Genomic DNA, 22,761 nt, shown 5'->3' on the forward strand with positions numbered 1-22,761 from the left:
TCTTTCAAACCTTCTCATTTTTTTTTTTTTGTATATGTTAAAAATATTTAGTATTCTCAAAAAAAAAAAAAACATTATGGGCTTTGGATTTTTCTTCAAATGAATCTTGGACCTTAACTTGATCCGGATTCGGATTCTAGGCCTTCTAGGGCATTGAAAAAGCGCATATATATAAATATATATATATATATATATATATGGTTTTTTTAAAGAGAGAAAGAGAGGGAAAGCTAGGCATTTTCTTTTGTGTTTTTGTTTCTGAGAGTAGTCTCCATAGCAGGGTTAGGGTTTAAGGAAGAAGATAAAGAAGGAGGCGATCGATCTGAGAAGTGAGAATGGGATTACAAATGCAGTCACATGGAATACAATCAATGCTGAAAGAAGGCCATAAACACCTCTCTGGTCTCGACGAAGCCGTTCTCAAGAACATCGGTGCCTGCAAGGCACTGTCCATTATCACTGGGACCTCTCTTGGTCCCAATGGTATCTCTCTCTTTCTCTCTACATTCTCCAAATCTTATCAACTCATTTAGACAACCTAGTAAATTAAAATTTTTATTTATTTTGATTTTTCGGATTTTTTTTTTGAATGGAATTGTTAGTGCAACCTAGCATTTAGGCGCTATCTTTGATCTGTTAGTGAATTTTTTTCTTGCTAATTATAGAACATTTCTAAGTAGTTCTAGATTAGTTTATCTTGTGTTTAGGTATGGACACAAATGTTATCAATCATTTAGGCAACCTGTTGGTGACCAATGATGCTGCCACTTAATTATTGTAATTGTCTCTTTACAATAAAGTGATTTGAATAACTCAAATTTATTATTTATTTGATTTTTTTTTTTTTGGGAATGGAAATGTTAGTGCAAAACCTAGCATTTAAGTGCTGTCTGTTTTTGTTTGTTACTGTATATAGAGCATTTCTAAGTAGTTTGTTCTTAATTTATCTTGTGTTTAGGTATGAACAAGATGGTTATCAATCATTTAGACAAGCTGTTTGTGACCAACGATGCCGCCACTATTGTGAATGAACTTGAGGTTCAGCATCCTGCTGCTAAGATTCTTGTTTTGGCCAGCAAGGCCCAACAAGAGGAAATTGGGGACGGTGCTAATTTGACAATTTCTTTTGCTGGGGAGCTCCTTCAAAATGCTGAGGAACTTATAAGGATGGGCCTGCACCCAAGTGAGATCATCAGTGGGTACACTAAAGCCATCAATAAGACAGTTGAAATCTTGGAAGAGCTGGTTGAGAACGGTTCTGAGACTATGGATGTGCGTAATAAGGATCAAGTACTTTCTCGCATCAGAGCCGCTGTTGCTAGCAAGCAGTTTGGTCAAGAAGATATCTTGTGCTCCCTTGTTGCTGATGTAATTATATCTTGCCCACTATTGTTTGTAATTGATAATTCCTAGGCTTTAAAATACACCGTTGGTCCCTAAAGTTTAAAAATACTTTAAACTAAAATAACCTAAAATTTTGGGACCAACATAGTATTTTGGCCCAACTCCTATTAGAATAAAGTTCTGATTGTGTCTTTTTCATTTAATAGGCATGCATCCAAGTGTGCCCGAAGAACCCAGCAAACTTTAATGTTGATAACGTCCGTGTTGCTAAGCTCTTGGGAGGAGGTCTGCATAATTCTACAGTAGTTCGGGGCATGGTTTTGAAAAGTGATGCTGTGGGGAGTTTAAAGCAAATCGAGAGGGCAAAGGTTAATACTGATATGCTCTCACACATGTTAAAAGTATAACTCTTATCAGGAATGGCTATTGAATGTCTTGGTGTGTGTATATATATGGTTTTGTTATTTGTATAGGCTAAAGCAAATTAGCGAACTATTCCAGTAAGTTGGCAGTACCATTTTTCAGTTCTTTACAAATGTTTATTTTTAAGATTGAGTTCTAGCTCATTTTCTTCTGACAGTATCAAAAAAGAGAGGTGCTACCTTTGCTGAGTCTATAGTATTGTTCTTTCTTTTGCAAGTATTGACGATTTTCACTGGCATTCATTAAATTTGGGAAGTCCTTTGATTAATGGTGTTGAAATTGTAGCTCATATTGAATGATTTTCCTTTAGGTTGCTGTGTTTGTTGGTGGTGTTGATTCTTCTGCAACTGAAACGAAAGGAACTGTCTTAATTCATTCTGCTGAGCAGGTACATCTTGACAAGGAACACCTCTTTTAGTTGCTGTTCTATCTGTCATCTTTCTATAATACACGATGCTATTGTTTAAAATTTTTTGAGTGGCCATTCTTTGGCACCCATTTATAAACTCATGAAGCAGGTGAGTATATAAAACCTTTAAAATATTAGCTCACTTTTTCCCAATAAAGATTTCGTTTCAATAATCACCCTTGTGGTAAATGATTGGTAGAAAATGATACCAAGCATTTACCACTAGGGTTTAATCATAATTAGTAGTAATTGATTGGTATGCTTTTCTATCTAATTTCAATAATTTTCTTTTGGTTCACATTTTTGTAATTGTTTTCGTTTATCTTTTTTGTCTTATCAAGCATTGAATCTAATGTTGGTTGCCATACATCTAGCACACTGAAATTTGTTCACAATTATCTTCCTTTCTTTAATCAGTTGTTACATAACTTGACTGGCAACCTTTTTCTTTGTGTCTTTGCATCTTGTAGCTAGAAAACTACTCAAAAACTGAAGAAGCAAAGATTGAGGAGCTTATCAGATCAGTTGCAGATTCAGGTGCCAAAGTAATTGTCAGTGGAGCAGCGGTAGGAGAGATGGCATTACACTTCTGTGAGCGTTATAAGTATGTCAAGTCTTTATTTTCTCCTAATTTTCAGTTATTTTTTCTCTGTTGTTGTAAAGCAAGTATGCATGTACGTTAATATTGTCCAATTTTCAGACCTGATGAATATTGATAGTCTGCCCATTTATGTTAAGTTTTAATATTTTATTCTACAGATTTCTTAAGAGTTATAGTGTTTCTAATTTAATAGTTCTTGCATGCAGGCTCATGGTTCTGAAGATCTCTTCAAAATTTGAGTTGCGTCGATTTTGCCGAACAACTGGTGCTGTTGCAATGGTAGCTGTGCCTAGTACTTGATAATTTATTGGCACTTTTTCAAATTGGCCTCTAATGTTTTCTGTGTTCTTGCATCAGCTGAAGCTTAGCCAGCCTAACCCAGCCTAACCCAGATGATTTGGGATATGTTGATTCTATTTCAGTTGAGGAAATTGGTGGTGTTAGGGTATGTTTAAGATGTTGCTTCAGTTTAGTGTTAGTTTCAGGGTTTTTTTTCTCTTGTTTTCTTGCCTCTGCTGTTTGCATGATTTTTTCATCCTTTCCAAATAAATATATTTAGGTCATTATTGTCAAGAATGAAGAAGGTGGGAACTCTGTTTCCACTGTGGTTTTACGAGGAAGTACTGATAGTATACTAGATGACCTTGAAAGAGCAGTTGATGATGGAGTCAACACCTACAAGGTAATTTATATAGAATACTCAAAATCTGTACTTTCTAATGGGCTGGTAATGATTTGCCTCTATGATTATGGTTATTGTAGTTCTTCTGAAACTTGAGTGTTAGGTGTTTGCGTCATTTTTCATATTGGTGCTTTCTTAATTCTTTTTTGTTAGGCTATGTGCCGGGACAGCCGTGTCGTACCTGGAGCTGCGGCTACTGAGATTGAGTTAGCTAAAAGAGTGAAGGAATTCTCATACAAAGAAACAGGGTAATTTACAAATGTCTCTTTACTCATTAGTTTCAAAATATTTAACTGCACTGACATGAACAATCTTGGGAAAAATGAGGAAAAAAGAACTAGTGAAAATGAAATTATGTACCATACAAATGCCCATGTCATTTGTGTCTTATATGAGTACCATGTATTGTGATGTCAGTGTGACTATTCTTTTATCAAATTTCTTTCTTCTATCATTTACTAGAATTGGATAAAGAGTTGGTTGAAATAAGGTAGTGTAATGCTCTGAATTCTCCCTCATGGCCTTACAAATTTTTCTACATTGAGATGGAACAACTGGCTTTTATGCGTGCTCTAGTGTCATTCCCCAAACAAAATTTACAATTGAAGCTTATTCTAACTAGAAGCAATTGACATTTTGTTTTTGTATTTGTTTTTTCACTGATTCAGTCAGTGAGGCATGACTGGAAAAACTACTAAAGATTAGACCTTGTATAGAATCTGCAGATTGGATCAGTATGCAGTAGCAAAATTTGCTGAAAGTTTTGAGATGGTTCCTAAAACGCTGGCTGAGAATGCTGGGCTTAATGCAATGGAGATCATATCTTCTCTATATGCTGAACATGCATCTGGTAATAGCAAAGTGGGTATTGACTTGAAGGAAGGTGTTTGCAAGGATGTCTCAACCTTGTGTGTCTGGGACCTTTACATCACTAAGTAAGCTGGTTCTCATTGTCTTGTCATCAATCATGCTTTTGTCAAAAACTTGTGTTGGTTATTGTAGTTCTGACTTCTGATGCCTGATGGTGTGCTTGTGTGTGAGAGAGAGAAAGAGAGGAGAGTTTTCCTTGTCCTACCAGCATTATAACTTTCTCTTTCAATTTTTTTTTAAATGAGTGTTAGCAGTATAACTCTTGAATTGACTTGTAAACTAAACAGCTGATAAAAGCACAATAAAAAACTAACTTGGACATATAAATTTTTTCCAAGACACTTAAGATACTCATAGAAAGTTGTAGGCTTGGTTCAATCATCAAAATACCCTTAGTTTGTTGGAGTTACAAAAAATCACATATGTTCTAATTTAAAACTAACCTCTACGTGTGATGTAAATGACCAAATTTAAAGCTGTTTTACTGCAGGCTCCTAAGGAAGGCCAAATTGAAAACTTTTCTATTGTAGACTCCTAAGCACTTGACCTTCGGAAGCATATAAGATTCTTTTGGCTCCTTCATGTCCTTTGCTCACGAAGTAGTCTCTTACTAATAAAATTATTTTTTCTATCCAAAAAAAAAAAAATTTGTAAGATTCTTCTCAACTTGGTGTTACATGTCATATTGTCATCCTCACGCAAGAAAAGCTTCTGTGGGTGCATTTCAGTAGTTTCTTTTTATTAAAATCCTACTCTTTTTATAAAAAATTTTTTAGTAAAGAGTTTTGGAACTTCAGATTCTTGAGGCTGAGTACTTCTACATAATCAAAAATATAAGAAGATATGGAAATTGAACTTATAAGTGGAGAATGGACTTAGGCATGGTTGCTGTCATATTACAGCAACTAGTAAAGACTTTAATTTTCTAAGATAACCAAGTTGTCTTATAAAATTTCCCCTCCAAAATATGGAACCTTAAGAAATTGGTGTAGCATTGTTTTGCGATGATTTAAAGTTGGAATCATTGTGTTTCTTTTTTTTAAAGGCATTCATTGTTTGTATTTACAAGCACAATTGCTTCTTTTTTTAATTTTTTTGGCTTTTATACAGGTTCTTTGCTCTCAAATATGCTGCAGATGCTGCTTGCACTGTACTGCGGGTGGACCAGGTAATTAACTAGCATATTATGGAAATCTTTTTTCTATTTATCAAGGAAATAAGTTTTTTGCTCGAACTGTCAAATATCACTTGGTTTGGATTTCTGTAACTGTAAAAACTCTCCAAAGTTTATAAACCATAATGCCTTTTTTATTTTCTCATATAGCTTAAATGCCTTTTTCATAATTTTATGCCAACACAAAATAGAAATCTGGAATAGAAAATTTCATATGCTTGAAGAGATCTCCAACCACTCTTAATGTGCTTCTAGACTCACTCCATGAGCACCCCTAACCTCAACATAACACCAGTGGCCCCATCTCTCAATATTTTGCTCCTGCAATCCTCTTCAAAAGATCCCTATATATAGCATAATGCAAAACCCATTTTCCCAAGAAAGCTGGGTTTAAAGTACCAAGCTTCCTAATACCAAAACCTCAATATTGAATTTGGGAACAAACCACCAAGTGGTATTTCACGTTGTCCCGTACACCACCCCACAGAAAAATACCTATGTAACCTCTAGAACTTATTAGCATGCATGGAATTTGGCATAAAATAACTGGGCCAACTAGAAGAGTGCACATATAAGAAACTTCTAATTTGGAGAGTGCACTTTTTGCCGGCTTATGTTGTTAATTACAATAGGTTTTAGATCACCTGATTAATTATAACACATATGGAACTGAATCTCAGTTACTTTGGTAATTTTTCTTTTCAAATGAGTTTTATTAATTATACCATCCCTTTTTATGTCACAGATTATAATGGCAAAACCAGCAGGTGGTCCAAAGAGAGATCAGCCTGCAGGGATGGATGAGGACTAGTTGAAATGGCAATTGATATTTTGGTCATGCTTTTAGTTCTCATAAGCAGGTTCTTGGACTTCGTTAGGCATCTGTTGTTTTCTTTCAGATGCCAAAAACTTCGTTTGTAAGAAAATTTTGTTTAGGGTAGGAAAAGTGTCCTATTTTTTGCTTTGTATATTTTGCTATGGTTGGGAGTGATGGCGGTTTTACATAGAAAGTCCAAATCATTTTGTTGAGAACCTGAATCATGTTAATTTTAAAGGTTGTAAAAGAATAAACATTCCATGACATGGTTTGAACTTGATGTTCTGGCAAAAGGAAATATAAATGGCACAGGCAGAGAACTGGCAGGTCAAATTAGGAAAGATATCAATATGTAAAAATGAAGAATTGTAATTTATAGCAGGGTAAATGAGCATAAGTGACCGACTTCTATAATAGATTGGCACCCATGATTGTGAGACAAGCTTCAAGTTAGCATGGTTTCTCTTGTGGACAGAGACAGTGGGTCAACTCTTGATGTGGCTCATATGTATTTTTCTTTGTGCAGTATCCGACTGAGTAGATTTTGCTAAAGGTTTTTAATCTCCATAATGTCCGTGGATTTAGTGCTTGTCGAGTGAACAATGCAAATTATTACATTCTGTTCTGTGATTGAAATACACAGACAGTGTCTTTGAAGTACTCCAATAATTATACATTTATACATGTCAAAAGTAATACTTTTCGCAACCAATATTGTCCTCCTAGGTTTTTCTACACGTTAGCATTCATCGTGATCTATGGTGGTGTCATGACATGCCAACATTATATTCTAGTCCAAAAAACTTTACTGGAGCATTTTAACCAGCATAAAGCTGGAGGTGTTTGTTTATCTATCTCTTGACTCGAAATGGACCAAGTTTGATTTGAAAATGGATCTTGGAGTGTCTAGGGTTAGATTGATCTTCCCAAAGAACACACATCGACAGGAAGGTTTGGCACCTCAATGTCACATTTGTTTCCCTCCCTTTCTTGCTAGGATTGGAAATAATGTATTTTACATAATCTAATCACATCCATGTTTCTCATTTTATCCAATCCTTACATTATGTCTCTTGCTGGTCTCTGCGAAATAATTGGACGATAGTATAGAATGAAGTATAAGATAATAGGGTTGTTTATTTCTTTGTTTTCATATACTCGCCATGGTACATTTACACTAATTGAAGAAAGGTTTGTTACAACCAATTTTTCAAGCATCCGAAACAATGGGATCTTCAAAAAAAAAAAAAAAGAAGAAAGGAAATTGTACCTCTCACTAGTTTGGAAACAATACATGTGATGTAATAAATAGGGATGTAAATGAACCAAGCCTTGTTGAGTATTGAGGTTCAAACTTGGCTTCAACTTGAACCAAGCATACAAATGGAGGTGTGTAGCCAACTCATTGATCCACTAAAACCGACCCAATCCAACCCAACCCATCGAGTTGGGGTGGTTTTTAGGGGTTGGAGGTTTGGGTTTGATTGCCAACAGAATTTGTACGATGGGTCAGGCTAGGTGCAGGTTGTAGATTCACAAATCCGTCTAACTCGACCTGACCCACTTATATTTATATTATTTAAAAATATATATTATATAATTTTATTATTTACTCTTTTGTTTATGAATTGAGTTAGGATTGAACTGTGTAATATCCTACTAACTATAAAATAATAAAACCAATTTATGTTGATTTTGTTTCCCAACTAAGTTTAGATAAAACTGTTTGATATCTTACTAACTAAATGTAATGTTATTTGGTTTGATAATTTATGTATGGTAGTGCTATTACTTAGAATTTTCATATGGCAGGGAGAGTAAATAAAATTATTTGGTTTGATTATTTGTGTTGGTTTAAACTTTAAGGTGGCATTTGGTACAAGGAAATCCACATTACTCCTGACATTCAGATTATTCTCCTGACATTTAGATTATTGGGAATGTGATGTCTTGTAATCTGGATGCCTAGAAATGTAACTATTTATATGTTTGGTTTAATTGAGAATCTAATAAGATTCCTAGGAATGTAAGAATATAATGTTTGGTTTATTCCTAGGAATTTTAATTGAATTATTTATTTTTCTCATTCTATCCTTATATTTGTAAATCCAATATAAGTTTTTTTATTATTATTTTTTTAAATCTTCCTCTAAATAAATAATGAAAAACAAAATATAAACTATAAATTATGACAAATCCAAAAACGCGTATACAAAAATGATGGGTTGTTAAAAATTAAAAATCTACGTATTTAGTATCATTGTACAATAAATATCAAAAGCACCAGATAGGATATAAATTATTAAAATTGTAGAAACAAAGCCATTAATCTAAAAACAAAAAACTAGATGAAGCCACTAATCCAGATCTATATTTCTAGCAACTAAACAAAACTAGGATTTGAGATACGAATAAATACATTAACAAATTTCCATGAAAATAGATCCATTAATAATTTGTTGAGCAACACACACAACAATAAAAGTGAATACTTGGCAACAGTGGAGGGTCCCCTTCAAACATTTTTTTTTTTTTTTTTTTTTTTTTAACACGTGAAACCTAAATAGAACTTTTGTTAATGAGAATATCAACAAAGTTGTCTATTCCGTTTATGTTATTTTGGCGGGAAGATATAAAGACAAAGGAAAAGATATTGATGATTTGTTTTATATTTTATCTCAATTGCTTAAATGATAAGAATAAAGGGTTAGACAGGTAAATTAGCGGGTCAAGATAAATAGCGCTTGAGTTATTTCTAATCTGTCATCCTGACCCACCCACCTATATTATATTTGACGGGGACCGTTTTCGCACGTAGCCACGTGTCTTCCGTTGGAGGGGTGACTTTGCTAGGTTCAGATTTGTTTTTGGGAGTTCAATCAAGAACTCAACATTAGGCCGCACAGACCAGTGGCTTCCTGTGCATTTTTAAGCATACAAAATAGATAAAACCCAAAGTCTAAGAATTGTGATAATGGTTGAAATAAATAAATAATATGTTTAGCATAATAGCTTTGATTAAGTCATTAGTAAAAGATCTTAATGATGTATATTGACTAATGACAAATATAGGGAATGATTAATCAAATGTCATGTTCAACATAATAAGGTATGTCCAGCAATGGTCTATGTACAAATTCAATTGAAATGTTGAATTTGATTACAAGGCCAATTTTTCCCACCATTATAATACATAATTCCCGCCAAAAAAAGGAAAAATGTGGGCTTCAAGATTAATTGTTTTGTCAATCTCAAGTGGCGTGACTATTGTCCAAAGGCTCTACCTATAACGATGTTGAGAATATTAAGCACTTGTATTGCTTGTCTTATGTACAAGTTTAAACTCAACACTGCAAAAAGGTTATCTCATCTTTGACATTTTGTAATAGATGAGCAAAGCTGGAAGTATTGAATTTGGTTAAGTAGAATTGAATGCACACCAATAGCCAAACACATTCAATACTAAAATCCTGTAAGCCAAGTTCTTGACTAGCACAAGAGAACCTTCCAAGCCCTTGAATAGCTTCATTAGTTGGCTCACTCCATTGCTGCACAACAAAGGAGTGAAAATAAGCAAAACACAAAAGAATGAAAGAAACAGTCCTTAAAATTTGATATCAGGGTTTTGCAATTGAGCATCAATTTCATTGAACCGAAAATAGTAATTGACTACCAATTTTAGAATGTCAATCCCCACCACACAAACTCAGAGCTAAAGTCCAACAAACCAAGTAATGAGACAAGAATTTCTAACAACCTCATGAATACAGAATACCATATAATAAGAAAAAATAGTAAAATTATAGAAATGAAGCAAACATAAACATAATCAGTATATCTAAAACGCTAACTTTTTTAGAATCAATTGTCTATTAATTTAGAGGTCAATGCTACATAACTTCTTTATGGACAGTTATCAACTTCAAGATTTCCTTTTTAACCTCTATCAAAATCAATTATACTTCAAATTTTCTCATCAAAGAAATACTCAAAAGGTTAAAACAAGATACACCTAACTAATGAACAAATACTTGCTTCTTTTTTCTAATCATTGTTGCAATAGCAGAAAGCCAAAAACATGACTACACTATGCTGATGAACTTTGGGTAGGGTATCAAAACAAGTCATAAATCCCATAGCTTTTGGAAATTTTATAACATGCTTCAAAACTAGATAAAAACTATAACATGCTCCACCTATAGTTCCCCTAATCATATTTTCTAAATGAATCAAAGCCACTCCAAATTGATCTTGTAAGTGATCCACCACCGAAGACTACATTTATTTTTCAAATGATATATATCGTAGAAATTTTTCAAAATAAATAGTGGTATTGTGCACTATAAATACCTTGTATTTGTGTAAATGCAAAGTATGTAAACTAATGAATGGGATTATAAATCTTCAAAATAAAAGGTGTCTAATAGATATTATTGCAACTTCTTAACTAATAATTTAGTTCCACAAATTTTATTCCAAACAGCAATAATCTAAGGTTTTTCCATGTTACCTATTTCTAGAGAAAAAAATATAATACTTTTCATTTAGCCTTCTACCACATCGAAAATTTTAATTATTATTTAGTATTCTTTTTCTATTCGGCAAAACATAATATTGTTTTCTTTTATGGAAAAGATCAATCTATTGTCATGTGTTAAGTGAGGTGCATGCATTCATTTCTAAGGTTTTTTAAATAAATAAAAAAAGGTGGTGCACCAATTATTAATATCAATAGGGAATCTATATGGTCTTTATTTCACCATAATAAGTTGGGAGAGAGGATTTGAATTTAGGTTCTTAGAGACAACAAGTCGCTTACATTGCATTAATGATTAATGCGATAATACATAGCCACTATAATTAAATAGCATTTCTCCATTATCCAAAATATTAGAAATCCAAAAAAATGTTATAAATGAATACAAAAGAGATCACTCTTGTCACAAGGTAAATGAATACATGTTATGGGCAAGACATAGGCTAGTAATAACAATAATCATGATAATGAGGCCAAAATGGGAAATTAACCTTGATTTTCAAACATTATAATTAGTAGGCTACGTTTTCAAACTATATTTTTTACTATCATCTCGAGTCTAAGAAACTCGATTTAAGGCCTATAAATCGAGTCTTTGAAACTCGATTTTCATGGGTTGATCACGTCTGATATGGTATTTTTTTTCCACGTGGCGTCTACCTAGAAATCGAGTCTCTAAGACTCAATTTATAACCCAAAAATAATTACAAACATTCATACTCAGAAGACCCAAAATGCAGAAATAGTAAAAACGTGGAAAGAAAGAAAGAGAGAGAAGAAGAAGAAGAAGAAGAAGAAGAAGAAGAAATGGAGATGCAAGCTTAAGCGGACCCAGGCCGCGCTGCCCCGCAAGATCTGGGTCTTTCTCTCTCTGATCTGATGGGTTCTTTCTTTCTCTGATCTGATGGGTGTTTTTTTTTTTTTTTTTTTTTTTTAATCTAGATTTTAGGTGGTTGTTAGGGGTAGATTTGGTTGGATGTTTTGTACTAGGTGATCTGTGTTTGTGTTTTGTACTCCAACACTTGTTGAAATTTCAAGAACAAATCGAGTCTTTGAGCGTCGATATATAAATCGAGTTTCTAAGACTCGATTTCCAAGTGGACAAACTGCCACCTTGGACCCAATCAGAACATGAAAACTGACCCTCAAAGACTCGATTTATAGTCCAAAATCGAGCCTCTTAGCCTCGAGATGCTAGTAAAAATATAGTTTGAAAACGTGGTCTACTAATTATAATGTTTGAAAATCAGGGTTAATTTCTCATTTTAGCCTGATAATGACTATGAGGATATGACCTAAACATTTTTAGCATCCACCTGCAATATAGTTGAAAAATGAAATTAATATCTCACATGAATTGAGACTTAAATGATGGTGTTTGTTACAAGAACAAAACACATGGTATCCATAGCCTAAATACTCTAATGAAATATAAGAGAATGTTACTTTGTGTATTGCTCTACCACATCACTCATTAGTAATCTATTCAACAGCTGCACAAATGAGCCCTCGCTCCTTTATATAGACAACCAAAGGGTACAAAACCAAAGATGTACTTTTTTGGCAAAAGGCACAACATTTTGGCAATTGGTTGAATTAGGCCCACTATGGGCCCACTTTTATTTGGGCTTTGTCTTGCACAATATTTCTAAGTTCTAACATCTCCCACTTATGTGTTGTGAGCACAAAACAACTAGACATTCCTCACATCAACTGCTGACATTGTTCATACCTGGCAAATAGGTAGTGCAATTTTCAAGTACAACTGCATAAAACTTTGGGAGCACTAAGTGTTGTTAGAGACTATCATGATAACTTGATATATTGTTGATCAGGAATCAACAATTGCAATTGAAGCAAGAATCAAGGAGGAATCAAAGCAAATTACAAACTATGACAAAACTTACATTGTTCACGGCTCGTTAAATATTCAAGTAGAATTTGAAACTACTCTTCTAAGCATCCCCATCCGAAAATTGTATCATATCTTATTTTACCATCTCAAAAAGCTACTTTATCAATTATACCATACCATTTTACAATACTCTAGCATCCCAACTTTTATTTATAATACAGCACATTAAAATGATATTTCTACACAATAAAATAATATATCTCAAACCCAAATAAAAACAAAAACCCAAATCACCTCTGCAACCACCTGCTACCACCACCACCACGAAAAACATACCCAAATTGGTTTTTATCTCCAAAACTCAATACCCAAATTGATTTTCATCAGTTGAAAACCAAAGTCATCTTCAAGCACATAAAGAAGCTCCCTCTAAGTATACCCATTCATAATGTTGTTTTCTTGAAACCCCAACCACAAACTTATGGCCATTGAAACCTAGAAACCCATAGAGAAAACAAAACCCAGAAACCTTAGCCACCGAAACCCATGGCCACGCCACCACCATCACCATGGCAACCCCCCACCTTCACCACCATGAATCCACATATGACCCATAATAAAAACCCCACCCCCTTCCACCACCACCACAGCAACCCCCAACTCCACCACCATGAACCCAAAAAAAAAAATCCATCCCAAAATCAAATCAAACCAATAGCAAAATGCCATACCCAATTCAACCATACCCACCTCTTCCTTTAAGCACCGGTCACAGCCAAAAAAAAAAAAAACCACAAAACCCAGAACTCCAAACCCACTGATCCACCATGATCCTCAACCCCAGAGCCACACAACCCACCACGACCTGCCACGATCCACATCGATTCAAAACCCAACCAACACAACCGGACTTGAGAGACGCACAAACTCATCAAACCCACGCCGGACTTGAGAGACCCACGACCCACTTTAGCCATACCTAATTCAACCATACCCACCTTTTCCTTTAAGCACTGATCATAGCCAAAAAAAAAAAAAAACCCACAAAACCCAGAACTCCAAACCCACTGATCCATTAACCCACAACCCACACACCGGCGTGGAGGCCAACCACCAGCACAAAGAGAGAGAGTGAGAGTTGAGAGCAATTCACAAAGAGAGAGGGAGACAAAATACTGAGATGAGGAAAGAGAGATAGTTGAGAAAGAAAATGTGTCTGACATAGAGGAGAGAGAGAATAAAATAGATTAAAAAACAAATACAATAGTTTACAGTGCCATCATAAAAGTAGGATGGCATTGTAGCAGTATTGGAAAAAATGTTACAATTCTAAGTTTTTACATTTCCGGATGGTGGAGGTTTTTGAGAGACAAATGCTAAATAGAGGCAACATATGACATTTAGCATTCCCATGAATGCTCTAGTTCGCTTTAATAGTTGAAGAGACTCTAATAATAAGGAAATACCAAAACGCACTAATTAATTCCCACCCTAAAAAAAACAACTCCTATTATGATTTTGGCTTTGATCAACAAGCCCATTCTTTCGACCATACGACATTCCATAAATCTCTTTCATTTACTAGCAATAAATGAGATAACCATTCAAATTCCTATGGAGGGCTAGATTGAGTAGAACCATGTTTCTCAAGAGAAGTATGTATAGGCTAGCCATCACCTTTTAAGGTATTATTCTTCAACGCTACTCTAAATGCACAGCTAAAAATTTATACAAGCATCACTTCCTCATAGAGAAAAGAATAGTGTGCACCCTCTAAACAAAAGACAAACATTAAGACATCCAACTACTTTTCCTCATAATATCTCGGTTACGCTATCGTTATTTTTAAACAACTCCTTTCCATCTCAAATCCAAGCATAATTTTCTATAACCCATGTCCTCTAACTCACTATATGAGGAAAAGACTCCTTTGATGACAATTGTTTCCAGTCAACCAATTTGTCATAGACTCCTTAGATGATAAATATTTCCTTTTAAGTGTAATTATCTACCGATGAAATCCGTCTTCATGAAAAGCAAACATAATCATCCTCATCTTCATGAAAGTAAACATAATCATTCTTAAATGTAGCGTTTTTTTTATCTGTGGCTAGCTTCTGCTTTCAAAATAGTGGCACACCGCCGCACAAGTGCAGCACCTGACAAAAGAGTGACACGACCACCAACTCTTTCCGGCATAGATAACGAAGTAAAAATTTTGAACTTTTCCTTTGGACATATTCATGAACATGAAATCAACATGTATTATTTATTGGGTTCAACAAACACTGATCCTCCCATCAATTAAAAAAATAATTATGGTAGCCTAGCCCAAAATGCCTGATGAACTCTGAAGTCAGGCTCTCAATTTATTTGTTTAAGGGGGGGTGAAGAGTTTCCTACAAAGGTAAAACCTTTTGAGGCCAACCTAATAGCCCAAGTGATGGAGTTTGAGGCCCAACTAAAATATTATCCCCCTCTGTGTGTTTCTCGTGAAGTCTCGGACTGCATATTGAGCTCCCTCCCCTTTAGCTATATCTCTCTTCTTTCTTCTAGTGTATCAATCTCTCTCTCTCCAAATTTTCCAACCCCCCTTTTCACCCCTTTGGCTCCTATTTATAAACTTCCCTTAGTGAAGTTGTCATGATGATGGGAGAGGCTTTTTATCTTGGTGGGGCCCTTCTGGGATATATTCCTAACCAGATGAGACTCACTTCTCACGACAAATGTGACTTATCTTGAAACTTGCAACCGCTGCCAAACGGAGCTCGGCAGACAATTTCCCCCAAGGCATTATCGTTACTAATCAATTCAATTTCCGACTTGCCATTGATTTCCAAATTGATATGACCCACAATCTGCTACTGGGCCCATAGTTCTTAGGCATACAAAGGCTAATGAGTTGGGCCCATACCTGATGCTCGTACAATAATTAATTAATTAAATTGATCTAATCCAACCAACATTTATAAAACAACCTAATTAGAAAATAAAAGTTTGCCTAATATATATATATATATATATATATATATTATAGGAGATGCGAACATATATTTTGCTTGTGAACTACAGCTACATATTAAAACGAAAAATACAATACCATAAGAATTGCTATAGAGCATAAAGCTATATTATATGTCAATTGCATCTATAAAGTAATGGAACAACTTATTCAAACTCCAAAGGCTTCGTAGTGATTTTAGTAAACATGTACATAGAAATGAGAGATGACAATGTAATGGATGATCGTACGCAAAACAACATAGTATTAATAAATAACAACAATAACAAGTATACAAGGGTGATTATATTTAGCAATAGCACCAAGAACAGATGTTCAAGTTAAATTTTGGTAACAGATATGTTTGAGTATATAAAAACTGAAAAAACTTGTACAGTTTGTGAAATGGTTTGTCTGCCGGCACATAGCAGATTTGATATTAGAACTGTTTTTTTTTTAGGGGTTCCAAGACTAGTTGGGCTTACGTGGGAGAGTTGAGGTGATAAGAGGATGGAATGGAAGGTGAAGACGGAAAGGTTAGACAGCACAAGAGATACAGTCGCATTTCTTGGGCACAAAAGCACAAACTCCGTAAGGCTTGTTGGGAAGCTGGCAGTTGATACCAAAGCAGCAAGGCAAGGTGGTGCAGCTGGTATTGGTGGCAGCAGCGCAACACTTGCATGGCAAACAAAGCTGAAAGGGTGCTAGCCTTCGTCGTGCATCATGAGAACTAGCCTCGAACAGCTGGTACTTGGTTGGAAACATGGGCTGTAATATTGCGGTTGATTGCTCATTTGGCATCAGCTCCGCGTAGGATCCTGCAGGCATATAATTTATTTTAACTAACCGTGACCCTATGTTTGGGTCAAGAGAGATTGAATTCGAGACTTGCTCAGAAATCAGAGAGAGAGAGAGAGATTGAATTGGAGCAGCCTTGCTCAGAAATCACAGAGAGAGAGAGAGATTGAATTGGAGCCTTGCTCAGAAATCACAACTAATACTAACCTGGAATGATGATGAACTGAACCAAGATGAATAGTGACAATAATAACTTGTAATTAATTGCGAAGCTGTCCATGGCTTACGGATGAACACAGGCATGCACCAGTGCACAGGAGAGACAGATAACAGTGTTTTAATAGAATTGTGTGGTGGAGAGTAGTGGAGAATAGGGTTGTTGGGGAAGTGGGGCAATGAAATTGATATTTTTGTCTCCGGGGACAAGGGGAATCAACCACCAGACCAGACAACTCAAGTTTTCAGGCTTTATATGGGCACTTCCTTTTCAAATGCTGATGGCCAATGCCCAATAATTTAAAAAGTTAACCGAGTTCTATTCTACTAAATTGTCAGGATAAGCCCACTCAAAAAGCGTCAATATCTATCGGTTCACCGGAGCCCATACTAGCATGGAGCTCACAAATATAATAATAACAATAATCATGACATTTACCCAAAAAGTAAAAACAATAATCATGACAATGATGATAAGGATGTGGCACAATACATTTTTTGGCATTCACCTCGCAATTCTGCAACTAATGTTTACACGGTAAAATATCTTTTCACATGGCAATTCCCGTTTGGTAAGCAAATGCGACAACAAACTGATACCGCACCAAGCCGAAGAAAAATAATCAACAAAGGCTTGGGGTCACCAGGATAAGATGTACATGAATTACAAAGACGCAAACAAAGCCATATTGTCATCTCAATAAGGGGAGGAAAAGCACACCAAACAAGTATACAGATAGGTCAGATTTCTCATCTAACCCTGCATGCTGCAGGTCCCCCAGGGGAACAATTTGGGTTGGGAGATCGACAACTAGCACCTGGACCAACATTATTGACAAACCTGTGATGCATCCGGTAATCTGGGATTCCACCCATGGCAAATGCACCGCCACCAACAGTCGATGATGATGAGTATTCATTCACACTATCACCACAGCTTTGTAGAGGTTCCAAAGTTTCAACTACATCACTCATCAAGGGCCTTGCTTTGGGATTCTGGCTCAAACAATAGTATGCCAAGCTGCAGGCTTTCTGTGCTGCCCTTACTGAATACTGATTCTCCAATCTTGGGTCGATTATTTGAAGCAACTTTCTCTTGTCATTCAGTTTTGGCCGGGCCCAATCTACCAGATTCTGCTCTTTGCTCGGTCTTGTCTTATCAACAGACTTTCTTCCTGTCAAAAGCTCGAGAAGAACAACTCCAAAGCTGTACACATCACTCCTGGCAGTCAGATGCCCTGCTCATTTCATATAGACTTCATTCAGAAAAGCCCGCAAACACAAATTAATACTCCTGAAGCATAGAATTCATGAAAACTAGACACAACATACAAAATCATTGCTGTTGTAATTTAATAAGAGCAATGAAAGGAAAAAAGAATTGTATTGATCCAATACAAGCCTTAAATAGTACTAATAACAATATGGCACCCACCAGCCACCCCACTCCAAATAACCTTGCTGTCAGTCATTTCTTAGAACTGTTGCAACAAAATGTCATTCCACCATCGAATATAAAAGACAGATCCAAATCCAAATCCAATTCCCAGTTTTTAACTTTTTTTATTGGGAAGTTCATATATGCACCCAATAGGTTTTGAACCCGCTACCTTACCCTCCACCCATTTTTATGGGAGGAGGAGATGCTGTTTGAGCTGGAGCTCGTTGGCTTCAATTTGCAGTTGATTAATCTTTCAATCATAGAAAAAGTTTTTCTAACTTCTTATTCCTAGATCAATTAGTTTCTGACAAATCAAGCTTTTTTGAGATGTGCAGAAACCTTACCAGTCATCACATATTCAGGGGCAGCATAACCATAGGTTCCCATTACTCGAGTTGACACATGGGTCTCATCACCTTGTGGTCCAGCTTTAGCAAGCCCAAAATCAGAAAGCTTTGCTGTATAATCCTGTAGATGCAAAGGCCAAGAAAGATGGTAATAAGAGAATTTCTACATTCATGAACCACTAAGGAGGGAGGGAAAAAAGAAACACCACTTACAGAGTCCAATAATATATTAGAGGTTTTGAAGTCCCTGTAGATAACCGGCCTTTCAGCATTATGAAGAAAAGCAAGCCCTTTTGCAGCTCCAAGAGCAATCATCATTCTTGTGGCCCATGATAATGATACAGCAGCCTCTGAAGCCCTCATGAAAAATCATATCAACTTTAAGTTAATGAAATTATTGCCAGAAACCAAGTAAAATGTCATAATGTTGTCAGAAAAGTATATGACAAATCTTGATTAGCACTATCGTCCCCCCAATAAATCATCAAAAACTCTTGAACCAAAACAGGCAGAATCAACACAGCAAATATAACTATTTTCATAAATATAAAAAGATTTAGTCACCAAATGCCAGCAGCAGTGTCACCAATAATCTATTTAAGTGCACCAAAAGGTTAATATTTTAACATATTTATTAGTAGACTGAGCCCTTTCATAAAAATTCACATATGAGATTAACCTGGTTGGCTTTTGATGCTCTCTTATATTATGTACTTCATAAATTGGCCAAAATGCAAAAAGAATCCTTTGGGTTTGGGTTAGTTGCAAACCAACCCTTGTGCTATAACTGACAGAAAATGGTTACATGGTGTGCACATGACCACTATATAAAAAATAAAATAAAAAATCATTTTGACAAAAATATGCGTGCAACACATGAATATTTTTTGTCAATTATAGTTAACAGAATTGAGATGTAGGGGTTAATTTGGACAATTCTTAAATCTCAAGGGTCAACAATACAAAATTGATAGTACAAGGATCAATTAGCAATTGACCCAAATTCCAAGGGAACTTTTTTGCATTTTTTCCCTCATAAATTTCACAAAGATCAAGCAGAAAATAAGGATCAGGCTCATATGTCTATCAAACTTTTCATCAGTTACACTAAGAAGTACTGAAGTAGCACCCAAATGTTGCTAGATCATATTACATAAGAAGAGAAGTGTAGTGGGAAAATATCTAACACTGTTCACAAGGACTTTGGATAGCTAACAAAGAAACCTTATGAAACAAGTAAAACACAGTGAGGGTTCAGTTCATCATCACTCTTTAGAAATGTTGAGGGCCTTGGCTCGGTGCCCTGAGATGAGGTTAAATTTTGGAGACTGACAGATTGTACCAACCCCTTGGGCCATGCACCTGCTACCTTTGAGAGTACATAATGCTCATCTTGTGGAAACCCCCTTTTAAAACACTTAATCACAGAGGCAGTTCATGACTTTGCTACCAAATATGGAAATTTTGGTGGCCCCTAAAAGCATTTTGGAATAGCTTGATCAAATGCACAAACTTTTATGGAGTTTTCAATTGCTTAGAGAACTCAAATATATACATCTCACACACATTGCATCATTTTTCCACAAATGAGAAACAAGGTCCATTAGTTCACTGGTCCAAGACCTAGAACCACAGTCTTGAGCCTTTACTATCATACAAGTCTTTCAGGTTTATGAATTAGAGTCTTCCTTTGAAAATTAAGCATTTTGAGGCTCTAATAAATTTCAACTCAATGAATTACATGTGGTCTGATTCTCTGTCAAGTGAGGAATGTATGAAACTTGAAATTCTTTTTCTTAAGATCAAACCCAAAATCCAACAAACCCAATCTACTCTTTTTACATTTTTTGTTTTTTGTTTTTGAAAAGTATTATTATTTTTTACTTGCTTCTTTTTTTTTAGTTAGTTATGTTTTATCCTGTCTTATTCATTGTTGTGCCTATCCTGGTTGAGTCAATTGATATTGAAAAGGCTACATTTCATCAATACAGACAGGCTCTTTGGGCAAATTGGGTCAGTGATATCTCCCTATTATATAACCTATCTCACAACTGCCACTTGGTTTTCAAGGACTGATTTTAACAACAACAATAAAGTTCTTATCTTATAATGTAATAAAAGAATAAATTGACAACTCCTTCCTTCCAAAATGAATATACAATAATCTCTTTGACAATTATGATCAGACCTCTTATGGACCACGAGGCATCATTCTCACACACAAATCGTGCAAGACACATGTTGCTCTTTTTTTACTAGGACAATTGCTGCCTTACCACAATTCCCACTAAAATATCCTCTTATAGGTTGCCCATGCTCTAAATGATTCACGATAACAGGATCATAGCATGACAGAATGTCATTAGCTATGCCCTCCCAAACTCACAAAAACGCTCCCCAAGGCAAAAGAAAGGGTTGAATTGAATGAACTCAATTAAGGTCTCCTAAAGAAGGGAATGAGAACAAGATATCTATAAATTAGTCTTCTTCCCCCACAGTATTACCTCACTCTCCAGTCTCCTCTCAAACTTCAGCTATCAACCATGTCATCTAGCTTCTTATAATGCACCTTCTCCTTCAAGTGCAGGTGTTTACATCAAGTTGAGTGCATTGAAGCAAGCAAATTTATAGCAATATTGACAATGCAGTCATAAAAAGAAGTAGCCGCCACACATTATTATTATCTTTGTTACGCTCTAACTCAGTCTAGAAGGTGAACAGAAACGTAGCAAAACAAAAGTAGAAATCCTAGAACTGTATTTAGAAGAGAAACAGAGAGTAAGAATTAGGGGCACAGAACATGTTTTCACAGTTGCAAGAACACTGCGTTTGATAAAGTTACATTTACAATAACAGCTAACTATGGTTTACTGCCTATGAGAGTAGTATAGAAATCTGCAAAGAGAATGAAAGAAAGAAGATGTTGCATACTTCGAAAGAGGTGATTCTCAAGGCTGCCCCGGAACATGAACTCGTAAACGAGTAACCTGTGGTCATCCTCGCAACAATATCCAATCAACTTCACCAGATTGGGATGCCTAAGCTGGCCGAGAAAATTAACTTCGGTCTGTGATAGCAGGCAGCAGGTGATGATAATAATATGAATGAAAGATACATGTATGTAAATAATAATCATAATCATAATAGGAGAAGAGAGTCTGTGAGACATTGACATACAAGCCACTCTCGGTGTCCCTGAAGGCCCTCTTTGTTGAGAACCTTAACAGCAACGGGGAGGGATTTGAGGCCAACTCTGACATTCTCGTCGATGTAACCCTTGTAGACAGTGCCGAAACCACCTTCACCTAGAATGTAATCGGAGCGAAAACTCTTGGTGATAGTCTCGAGCTCGTACAATGTGAAGGCAATAACGTGAGTGTAGAGGAGAGCATTCTTTCTGGAGTCCTCGAAGTTGCGAGGGGTTGAAGAAGGATCACTCAGATCTGATATGGACCGATTGTACTTCTTGTCCTTGTCGGTGTGACCGTGAGTTGTTGGTAACATGTGGAGCTGAGGAACTGCTTCCAATTTTACATCTCTCAAAGGTCAACACTCAATAATGCACTTTGAATTGAACAATTTTTATAACAAGTGCTACTGTTTTATAATTACTTGAATTAATACTAATATGCAACATTTTTGAGGGCAAAAAAAAAAGGAGAGATTATGAAAATTGAGCTTAGAGAGAGTAGAAATGAAAGAGAGCAAGGAGTAGATCTGAACTCAGTGAGAAATTGTGAGGAAAAGCAGTAATAATTAATAAAGCAAAGAGAGAGAGAGAGAGAGAGAGAGGAGCAAGTAAGTAAGTAACCTTGAGCATGAGAAACAACGGCAGATTCCTCTCTAGTGCCGCAATTGCCCATAGTGGCTGTGGCTATGGCTGTGGCTGTGGCTGTTTGTGCAAAATGTGACGTGCTTTTGTGATGCTGCTTAGCTTTAGCTTTAGCTGTAGCTGTAGCCGCAATAGCAATAGCAGCAGCAGCTGCTGAGCTGAAGCTGACTTTTTATAACGACGAATCAGTAAGGATGGTACTAAAACTAGTGGCAGTAGCAATGGGAGTGAGAGTAGTGTGGTTGTTGTACAACAAACAAGAGTAGCGCTCGGAGTCGGAGTGGTTGTTGTGGTTGTGGTTGTGGTTGTGGTCGATGTACTCCTAATGGCCCAGACCCAGGGTTTCATTCTTCGCTGCCTTCTCTCTCTTTCACTCCCCTTATTTTTCCCCAGCTTAATAATAAATTAAATAAA

General features: G+C 35.9%; 2 protein-coding genes across 2 annotated transcripts; one reads left to right on the top strand and one right to left on the bottom strand.

Annotated features, from left to right (window-relative positions):
- Positions 1 to 216: 216 nt before the first annotated feature.
- On the top strand, positions 217 to 6,661 carry LOC115951209 (T-complex protein 1 subunit theta-like). Its single transcript, XM_031068396.1, has 12 exons — positions 217 to 483; positions 959 to 1,368; positions 1,551 to 1,712; positions 2,078 to 2,155; positions 2,647 to 2,780; positions 2,984 to 3,069; positions 3,146 to 3,222; positions 3,337 to 3,459; positions 3,613 to 3,707; positions 4,185 to 4,394; positions 5,440 to 5,497; positions 6,249 to 6,661. Exons 1-12 carry the CDS (start codon positions 336 to 338, stop codon positions 6,312 to 6,314), a joined length of 1,647 nt encoding a protein of 548 aa, XP_030924256.1. The 5' UTR covers positions 217 to 335; the 3' UTR covers positions 6,315 to 6,661.
- A 10,513-nt stretch (positions 6,662 to 17,174) lies between these two features.
- Positions 17,175 to 22,761, bottom strand: LOC115954332 (probable serine/threonine-protein kinase PBL8). Its single transcript, XM_031072262.1, has 6 exons — positions 22,327 to 22,761; positions 21,693 to 22,033; positions 21,447 to 21,582; positions 18,729 to 18,865; positions 18,513 to 18,636; positions 17,175 to 17,965 (listed from the first exon to the last, which is right to left on the bottom strand). The coding sequence occupies exons 1-6, from the start codon at positions 22,376 to 22,378 to the stop codon at positions 17,478 to 17,480; spliced, it is 1,278 nt and encodes a 425-aa protein (XP_030928122.1). The 5' UTR covers positions 22,379 to 22,761; the 3' UTR covers positions 17,175 to 17,477.

This window comes from Quercus lobata, chromosome 7 (assembly GCF_001633185.2).
Source record: "Quercus lobata isolate SW786 chromosome 7, ValleyOak3.0 Primary Assembly, whole genome shotgun sequence".
Lineage (NCBI taxonomy): Eukaryota > Viridiplantae > Streptophyta > Magnoliopsida > Fagales > Fagaceae > Quercus > Quercus lobata.